Here is a 10,192-nt window from a genome sequence, read left to right as displayed (position 1 = left end):
CTGGAGAATTCAAGTACAGTAAAGTCTCATTATATCGATATTCTCGGGAGTCCGAAAAAATATCGATATGACCGGACTATCGATATATCCGATCCTGCGCGCATGTAATTTTCTCCTTGCGTTCATAGAAATAGTATCGTAATAAGCGGTACTATTGATATAACCGATATCGATATAACGAGACTTTACTGTACAATAATAGATTCCGCATCGCAACCGATAGAAATCTTTATTCATACTCCGCAAAAATCAGTTAACCCCACTCCGGAAAACCGGAATGAAAACAAGACTCGTTAAGTCACAGTTGGGAGGCAGCGTTGCAGTTTTGCAAAACAAAGGGAAAAAATTTTGATCCATGATGATAAATGGGTTGCATTTGAAAGGTTTAACCCATCGAGTTGAGGAATTGTATCACTAAAGTAAAAAGAGGCATCACAGGAATTGCAAAATACCAATTAAACAATTATTTTTACAGTTTTCCCACTGTATCTTTCATATGTTGGTCACATGCACAGTAAGTGTGCTGGTTCTCCAGCAATGAAGAAAATGTGTGAATGCAACAAAAGACCATGTAAAAGAAATGTGTGAATGGAACAAACGACCATGTAAAAGAAGAGGCCCGAAGAGAAAACCAATTCCCTTAAAACCTCTATTGGTTATGAAAATAAGAGCAATTTGTGTCAAAGTCAAAGAGCAAAATTTCCCTGGATTTGTTTGATTTATTACAAAATCAAACGTGCCCCAGCGCCCACTTCGTTAATCCAGTTTGTGACCTTAAATAAATCTAAAACTGTTGTTTTGGGAGGAGTGTGGGCGTGTGGGGGTGTACAGAAAAGATTGTTGAAATGTAAAAACAAATAAATTCAGGACATCCTGAGTTGGGAAAACAAAACAAAACAGACGGCGGCTAGAAATGTTGTAGGGGTCATACTCGTCGTCCTGCTGCTGCTTTTGTTGTAGTAGTTTGCATGTTGTTTGTCATGTGCGTGTGAATCCAAGCAGTATGAAGTAGCATATCCTAGTAGCCTTGTAATCCATTGTAAACCTTCTGTATGGAGCCTTGCTTCAACAGGTTACGAATACCTGAAAAAGGATTCAAGTGGTTTATCATGGTCAGTAGAATGTCAGTGTCTGACAAATCTCTCATCGCAGCACCAAAGGCAAGATTTATGACAAGACAAACAAACAGAAAAGGAATTTTCGAATTGACACTTTTAAGAGAAGCAAAGCACTTACCGGTTTTCTGCTTTTCATCCATCTGTATTTGAGGGAACTCGACGTCAAATGTGATAATAAGAGACCCACGAATGTTGATATTGTCAAAGTTGGGCAGGCCTTCGCCTTTCTTCCACATCCTGGCACCAGGCTTGGTTACCTTGTCCCGCACGACGTGCACCTACCGAACAGGAAGAAATCGATTGCAGTGCTTTGGCAGCACACTAACGAGAAAGTGAGCAAAACAAACGAGTACCTTGTGTCCATCCAAATGAACGATGTCCATCTCAAAGCCAACCAGTGCCTCCACCAATGAGATAGTGACGTTGGTGTACAGGTCATCTCCCCTGCGCTCAAACATGCGATGTCTACAAAACACAAATGTCTCCTCAATGTCATGTTATTGTGCATTAAGTGTAAAGTTATGAAGTTTGGTCATACTTTAACACTTTGATGCGGAAACGCAGATCTCCAGGTTCTCCGTCGATGTGAGGCTCGCCTGAGTAAAATACACATTTGTTAATACGTACATTGAGAAATATTAAAATGCCCGTCACAGGTTGAATAAAATATCTATCAATCTATCTAAAATAGACAGCAGATTTTACTCGTATTTTTGTCTTACCAGAAAGAGAAACACAGTATATTTTTGTTGACCCCCGAACACCCTCGCTAAAATAAATAAATACAAATTACAATATTTGGAGAGGCATATTTTCAGTGTCGCGGCAACCACACAGCTATTTGATGCTGAGTAACGCTACTGTCTCATAATGTGCCAATGGTATCATATTGGTGGTCCTCAAGCTTACCTTCTCCAATGAAGGGGTACTCCATCTCATCTCTCACACCTTGTTCAATTTCCACCTCCAGTGTTCTCTCCTCATTCACCAGCCTTATGTAATCGAGCCAAATGTACATTTGAAATGTCAAGTCAGCTTTCTTGTCAAATATGCTCAATGTACAACATTCAGCACTTTTAAATGTATTTTCTCTCTAGGATCGCGATTAAAAAAAAAAAAACCTCACTTGACATTTGGACATTCATCGCACACCATCTCTTGCGTCATCTGGAAGCGGCCTGGGGCAAGCTGCGTGGTCCTCATCTCTGGTCGACAATTGCATTTCCGCTTTCCGGGCGCCTCTTTGGCTACGGGTTTGTTTCGCACAATCTGGCCACAAAAAAATTAATACAACAAAATAAAGACATTTTCAATAAGTTGAAAATTAGCAATTGGCTGGGAACTTGTTCATAGTTTGTGTGCGTGTGTGTGTGCGTGCGTTTGTGTGTGTGTGTGTGTTGTGTGCGTGCGTGTGTTGTGCACGTATGTGAAACTATAGTCTTCAATGCACTTATATCAGAGTACGTACCTAGACAATCCTACACAAGCATAATGGGAATGTGTCAATTCAATCTGGGACCTCTTTCTCACCTCTACAAAGTTGCCAGCGTAAACCTCTTCAAGTGTGACCTCCAAGTCAAGCACAATGTCATTTCCTCTGGGGATGTTCCGATCCTGCTGTTGCCGGTTGCCTCCAAACATGAAACCAAAGTCGCCAAAGAAACTACACACCGGGACACAACAATTGTCAGGCAACACTGTCGTATCACCAGTTGGTCAATTCAAAATTTGACCGCAATTTCCAAGAAAAATATGTCTCACAGGTCACACAGTAGCTTTTCCTTGTTTTCAACAAGTGTGATGATTACCATAGAACCCAAATTGAAAGGGTCGAACAGTCAACATTTTTTTATTTCCGCAACACTTTTGGGACTGGGTGGAGCTTTTTTGTATGTTTTTGTAATTGATATCAGAACGTACTGAAGATGATTAGGGCCACTGAAGAAGACAAAAATATGGTTGGCAAGATTCAGACTTTATTCTCAGAATTCTGACTTTAAAGTGCGAATTCAACTTCTCAGAATTCTCATTTTAAAGTAAGAATTCTGAGAATAAAGTCAGAATTGTGACTTTAAAGTCAGAATTCTATGAATAAACTCAGAATTCTGACTTTAACGTGAGAATTCTGACTTAAAGGACAACCGACGTCTCCGGACAAGTTGTGTCCATAATTTGTACAATGGCTTCAAATGACGTCTACTGGTCATATTTTAATAAGATTCCACTGCATATAGCTATATTTTACGTTTTAAGACTCGCTCTGAATATTCAGGAAGTCTTGTTTTTGAGTTGGTGACGAGTCCGTACGTGACGTCATGAAAGGACCGCCCCCTGACCGAAAAAAGACACATTGTAGCAGTCCTTCAATTACTGTCAATGTATTTTGCTGTACATGTTTGGTCTGAGAACCGTGTTGCACCCAAAAGCCGCCAGAAAAGGGCATCCAAGCTCCATATAAGGAATTTATCAGCCTGTGGAAGCGGAGGTGGCCACTGGAGGTCGCCATTTTGTGCCTCTTTTTTTTGAGTGAGAGATTTTCCCCCAATGTTGCCTCAAAATGGCACATATAATTCTTTAATCGATTGCAAACATGTATGCTTTCCTCTTCAGAACTATTTGAATCATATTCATAACTGGATGTGTAACAAGAAAGCATATTCTCCGAATCTGAAGCCATTGTTTGGATTCTCCAGCAAAGCAAGACGTCTTGGCGTGACGTCACGAACTGGGGGCGGGACTTCCTGAAAATGCCCAATTCGCAGCTCAATTTTTTGCAGATTTTGGACACTTTAAAGGGCAACCAACGTCACTTTTTTGTTTTTTAACTGACATCAGAAAAACGTTTTATAACATCTAAAATACCCAAAACACGCAATATGATATTTTTAGTCAAATGCAAAACACCAATAAAAATGACAAAGTGTCCAAAATCTGCAAAAAATTGAGCTGCGAATTGGGCATTTTCAGAAAGTTCCACCCCCAGTTTGTGACGTCACGCCAAGACGTCTTGCATTGCTGGAGAATAAAAACAATGGCTTCAGATTCGGATAATATGCTTTCTTGTTACACATCCAGTTATGAAGATGATTCAAATAGTTTTGAAGAGGAAAGCATACATGTTTGCCATCGATTAAAGAAGTCCTTCCGTGTCATTTTGAGGCATCTGGACTGCAATGTAACGTCCCACAAAAGAGGCAGAAAAATGGCGACCAGCTCCTGTGAGGAATGAATCAGCACGTTTCCACAGGCTGATACATTCCTTGCATGGAGCTTGGACTCCCTCTGCTGGCGGCTTTTGGATGTAACACAAGGGTTTCAAAAAAACAGTACAGCAAAATACATTGACATGATGGAAAGACGCTAGAATGCGTCTTTTTTACGGTCAGGAGGCTGTCCTTTTCTGACGTCACGTGAGGACTCGTCACCAACTCAAAAATAAGACTTCCTGAATGTTCAGCGCGAGTCTTAAAACGTAAAATATAGCTATATGCGGTGGAATCTTATTAAAATACGCCCAGTAGAAGTCATTTGAAGCCATTTTACAAATTATGGACACAACTTGTCCGGAGACGTCGGTTGTCCTTTAAGTCATTTTTATTGGTGTTTTGCATTTGAATAAATATATCTTACTTTACTTTTGAACTCATTTCTCATGTGAGGATAGTTTTGCAACAAATGATGTTCAATAATGCAGTCGAAAAAAAGTATCCGTCCCAATATTTTGTGGTCTTGTCATTTGCGGATACCTCCACAAGTTTGTTTTATTTTAGTTAGTGACAATGGTAAATACAGGTAAATAAAGTCACAGGTCAAAGTCAGCTTTATTGTAAAATATGCTAATATGCTTGACATACAGCACAGATGAAATTACTGTCCTCTCGCACCCAGCATGCAAGGCATTTATGACTTTAACAAACAACAAACACGAAAACACCAATTTGTGACACGACGAGTAGCATTTGTGAATTTGCAACATTAACTTAATTATATTGATGAAATCTACTTAAAATAAGATAGTCCAATTTTTAAACAAGACAAAGTAAAATTTACCTGTATGTTATGACAGAGATTACAGTACAGATGTAAGATTTACTTTTTGAATTGACAAGTTCAAATCCAATGTACTTGTAAGAAAGCAATAGTATTTTTATAACTGACTATGCTCAAGAGAATTTCACTTGACACTGTCAAATGAGTGAAAATTAAAATTAAACCATTCAAATGTCATTTTAGAAATGTGTGAATTGTTACAAAGAAGATTTGAGTAAAATGTTTTTGTTCCTAGTATAGTATGTGTGTTGGCTATGTCAATTTCACATTTAAAGATTTTGAGATGAGATGAGAACACAGTGGGTACTACTACCCACTGTGTCTGTCTACTCTAATCAATTATCCTGAGTCTATTGTCTTGTTTTTATGTTAACAGGACCAACCTGGAGAATATATCGTTGTGTGAACTGTGGTGGCCTTCTTTAAGTCCATCTTCTCCATATGCGTCATACTGTTTCCTTTTCTCCTCATCAGAAAGAACCTGAAAATGAAACGTCAAGTCAAATTTAATTAAGTTCTCCATTATCACACAAGAGCCTCAAAGGGCTTCACAAGCCCTCAGTAAACGGATATTAACAACATGCCCGGATCTTAACCCCAAGGGACAGCAAGGAAAACTTTTAAATCTGGGGAAAGACAAGAAACTATCACAAAAGAGTCTCAGTCAAACCACTGAAAACTGCCGTAATAAAGACATTGTTACATAAATAAAAATAGGACAATGTCCATCTTCACGGGGTATTATTATCTTTGTGAAAGTACAAGTTGTGTCACAGCCATAAATTAAAAACATCATAAATCTTTTAAAAAGTTACATTACTTTTTATCAGAATCATCTTTATTGCCAAGTATGTAGAACACACAAGGAATTTGTTTCCGGTCGAACACGCTGCACTAGTATCATCAGCAAAAAAATTGCAAAGAGGCACTATACAATTCCATTTGGGCTACTGTTCAAAGAGTTAATGGCTTGGGGGAAGAAGCTGTTTAAATGTCTGCTGGATTTGGTGCGCATGGATCGGTAGCGCCTGCCTGAGGGGAGTAGCTGGAAAAGGTAGTGAGCAGGGTGCGGAGGGTCCAGTAGGATTTTCCGCGCCCTAGTTTGGATTCTTGCACTGTGCAAGTCCTCGAGAGTGGGTAGGGCGGTGCCAATAATTTTTTCCGCCGTCCTAACTGTCCGTTGAAGTCGGATTTTGTCCATTTATGTGGCGGCCCCGAACCAAACAGTGATGGAAGAACACAGGATGGATTCGATGACAGCCGTGTAGAAATGTTGGAGCACCTCCTGTGGCAGGCCATGCTTCTTTAGCAGCCTCAGGAAGTACATTCTCTGTTGGGCCTTTTTTAGGATAGAGTTGGTGTTGACCTCCCACATGTGATTCCCAACTTCATGTCTTGGGAGACTGTGCATTTATTACATTGCATATATTATATGCATTTATATGAATTTATTATTCTAAAATTTAGGCCAATGATAGCAATGCGAATCGAATATTAAAATAACGCACCAGCAAGAGCTGTAAATGCAAATAAATATATATTTCGGCAATATCTCAACCAATCAAAAGCAGCCACACAGTACAGTTGACCAATCACGGCGAGCCTAATGTTTCCACGGGCAACCGACCAGGGAAGCGAATAAAAGCCGTGTGCTTTGGTTATTCCGGGTTACATTTCGCCGGGAAATCGGACTCTTTGTATGAATTATAACTTCTGAAGCATTGTAAGAAAATGCTTAAAATGCATCGTACCTCGTAAGCAGCGCCTAAGTCAGCGAATTTATCTTGTGCTTTGGGGTCGTCCTGGTTCCTGTCGGGGTGTAACTGGAGAGCTAGCTTTCTGTAGGCTTTCTTGATGTCCCTGATTGATGCACTCTTGCTCACCCCAAGGATTTTGTAGAAATCTCGCCTACGGGAGAAAGACGCTGGCTAAAAACATCCAAAGATGTGCATGAACCTACACAATAATCTTTGTGGGACAAAAAGGCTCGCGAACAGCCTACTTTGGTAGTCAAATGGATGGGGGGTTCTTACTCACAAAACTAGTTTGCTCTATTTAATGACACAATTATTACAGAAACAATTGTAAAACAATAGGAGTAGTTTTGCCTCTTATGCGCTGCACCGGTTGAACCAATCACAGTAGAACATGTGTACCAGCTGGCGATGCTGCTTGAGCGACCGTTTCAGCGCAAAACCACTTACTTACCCGGCAAACACTGTAGTTATAACCCAGAGAAGCAAACAACACACACTGTATAGTTTCATCCCTTTGATCGCCATATATAAACCCCTCAAAAAACATATATTTATCGAAATCTTGAAAAAATTGAGCCGGCTTCTATTGAAGGTTGGATCCAGTTACCAGTCACAGGAAAGCCTCTTTTCCGGCTTCTGGAGGAAGTCCCGCCTATCCGACTGACGTGCCAAAATCCCGCCTACATTTAAAGAGATATTTTTTAAACCGACTGAAATTCAACAAAGGGTGGGGGGATGTATGTACAGTATTTAATGAATATATTGTAATGTCTGGTGTTCTGGTGGTGTTCAAAAGTTCGACGTGTGCATCCCACTTCTGTATGTAATGTAATGCCCCTTAGCGTAAGAAAGGATGCACAATCGCTGGTATAGCAGGTCAGTCTTTCTATTAAACAAACGTAGCAGTTAGCACATTCATACAGGAGTTGTTGTTAGCCACAACTCACACCTATGCTCATCCCACTCAGACTGGCGCCAGAGCGGACTTCCCTCTCTGTAACCTAACCTCCCTTCTTTATGATTTCGCGCCCTTTCAACTATCAACTGTCAAAAATGCAAATCACAAACTTTAGACATGACACTATCATTCGCATAAATACAATCATTTGTATTCTGTCAGATTTGTGAATTTGACCAATCCTTTTCATACATGGTTATTGCTTGACTTAATTTCTTCTTCTTTTCCTTTCGGCTTTTCCCTTCGGGGGTCGCCACAGGGAATCAATGTCCTCCATCTAACCCGGTTTTGTGCATCCTCTTCTCTCACACCAGCTACCTTCATGTCCTCTTTGACCACATCCATAAACCTCCTTTTCGGTCTTCCTCTCGGTCTCCTGCCTGGCAGTTCAAGCATCCTTCTGCCGATGTAGTCACTCTCTCCCCTGGACATGTCCAAACCATCTCAGTCTGGTCTCTGTGACTTACTCTCCAAAGCCTCTAATATGAGTTGTCCCTCTAATGTACTCATTCCTGATCCTATCCAACCTGGTCACTCCCAAAGAAAACCTCAACATCTTCAGCTCTGCTACCTCCAGCTCTGCTTGCTGTCTTTTCTTCAGTGGCACTGTCTCCAATCCAAACACCATGGCTGGTCTCACCACTGTTGTATACACTTTTCCTTTCATCGTAGCTGAAACCCTTCTATCACACATCGCACCTGACATTTTTCTCCAGCCGCTCCAGCCTGCTCTTTTCCACACTCTCCATTGCTCTGGACAGTTGACCCCAAGTACTTAAAATCCCCCACCTTCTTTATCTCTTTTCCCTGTAGCATCACTCTTGCACTTGGATCCCTCTCATTCACACACATATATTCCGTCTTGTTGCGACTGATCTTCATTCCTCTCCTTTCCAGGGCATATCTCCACATCTCTAGTTTCTCCGCCACCTGTTCCCTGTTCTCGCTACAGATCACAATGTCATCTGCAAACATTATGGTCCAAGGAGATTCTTGTCGAACATCGTCTGTCACCCTGTCCATCACCATAGCAAACAAGAAGGGGCTCAGAGCATTCTTAAAGCAAACACTGCATCTGTCGTACTCTTTTCTTGGCATGAAGCCATACTGCTGCTCACAAATGTTCACTTCTGCTCTTAGTCTAGCTTCATGCATGGTTCTAGCTCATCAACTTTATTCCTCTGTCGTTAGTACAACTCTGCACATCTCCTTTGTTCTTAAAAATGGGCAAGAGTACACTTCGTCTCCATTCTTCAGGCATCTGTAGACCATCTAAGATCTTGTTGAATAACCCAGTCAGGAACACCACCGCCACCTCTCCAAGACACTTCCATACCTCGATTGGTAAATCATCAGGCATGAGTGCCTTTCCCCCCTTCATCCTCTTCAGTGCCCTCCTCACTTCATCCTTGCTAATGCTTGCTACGTCTTGGTCCACAACAGTCACGTCTTCTACTCTTTGTTCCTTCTCATTTTCCTCATTCATCAATTCTTCAAAGTACTCTTTCCATCTTGCCATCACACTACTGGCACCTGTTAATACATTATCTACACACTAATTAATTAATTAATACACTATCCTTAATCACCCAAACCCGCTGCAGGTCCTTACCATCTTTGTCTCTCTGTCTTGCCAGCCTGTAAAGATCAGTCTCACCTTCCTTGCTGTCCAGCTGAGCATACAAGTCATCATAGGCCTCTTGTTTGGCCTTTGCCACCTTTACTTTAACCGTGCGCTGCATCTCCTTGTACTGCTGTCTACTCTCGTCCGTCCTCTCAGTGTCCCACTTCTTCTTTGCTAACCTCTTTCTCTGTATACACTCCTGCACCTCCCCATTCCACCACCAAGTCTCCTTATCTCCCTTTCTTCCACTCTATACACCAAGTACTTTCCGACCTGTGTCTCTGATTATGTTCGCTGTAGTTCGCCAGTCATCTGCAAGGACCTCTTGCCCACCCAGTGCTTGTCTCACCTCCTTCCTAAATGTCATGCAACACTCTTCCTTTTTCAACTTCCACCATTTTGTCCTCACTTCAGCCTTTGGTTTCTTCATCTTCCTCACTGCCAGCTTCATCCTACACACCACCAACCTATGCTGTCTGGCTACACTCTCACCAACCACTATAATAATATAATAATAATAATAATAATAATAATAATAATAATAATAATAATAATAATAATAATAATAATAATTAAAAGTGCATAATCAATAACAACTACTGCTAAAAATGCATGGATTGTGTGGGGTATTACCGATGAAGTGTTGAGAACCACACTTTTTTCACTTCATTTTTAATCATCCACA

General features: G+C 40.9%; 1 protein-coding gene across 1 annotated transcript; it reads right to left on the bottom strand.

Annotated features, from left to right (window-relative positions):
• Positions 1-215: 215 nt before the first annotated feature.
• On the bottom strand, positions 216-7,552 carry dnajb11 (DnaJ heat shock protein family (Hsp40) member B11). Its single transcript, XM_089003085.1, has 10 exons — positions 7,377-7,552; positions 6,920-7,076; positions 5,552-5,649; positions 2,649-2,781; positions 2,245-2,387; positions 2,028-2,110; positions 1,657-1,714; positions 1,472-1,583; positions 1,237-1,396; positions 216-1,083 (listed from the first exon to the last, which is right to left on the bottom strand). Exons 1-10 carry the CDS (start codon positions 7,448-7,450, stop codon positions 1,019-1,021), a joined length of 1,083 nt encoding a protein of 360 aa, XP_088859211.1. The 5' UTR covers positions 7,451-7,552; the 3' UTR covers positions 216-1,018.
• Positions 7,553-10,192: the final 2,640 nt, after the last annotated feature.

Source organism: Hippocampus bargibanti, linkage group LG08, assembly GCF_051943395.1.
Source record: "Hippocampus bargibanti isolate YZ-2025 linkage group LG08, ASM5194339v1, whole genome shotgun sequence".
NCBI lineage: Eukaryota > Metazoa > Chordata > Actinopteri > Syngnathiformes > Syngnathidae > Hippocampus > Hippocampus bargibanti.
The sequence above is the reverse complement of the archived record's forward strand: the minus strand, read 5'-3'. Positions and strand labels throughout refer to the sequence as shown.

What these genes read in the sequence shown, in the direction of transcription:
- dnajb11 (XM_089003085.1), bottom strand. Translation starts at nt 7,450, where the DNA reads ATGGCGATCAAAGGGATGAAACTATACAGTGTGTGTTGTTTGCTTCTC. An exon ending in CACAACGATATATTCTCCAG is followed by an intron (nt 2,782 to 5,551) that starts GTTGGTCCTGTT and finishes CCCGGTGTGTAG; the next exon opens with TTTCTTTGGCGACTTTGGTT. An exon ending in GGATGAAAAGCAGAAAACCG is followed by an intron (nt 1,084 to 1,236) that starts GTAAGTGCTTTG and finishes ATCCTTTTTCAG; the next exon opens with GTATTCGTAACCTGTTGAAG.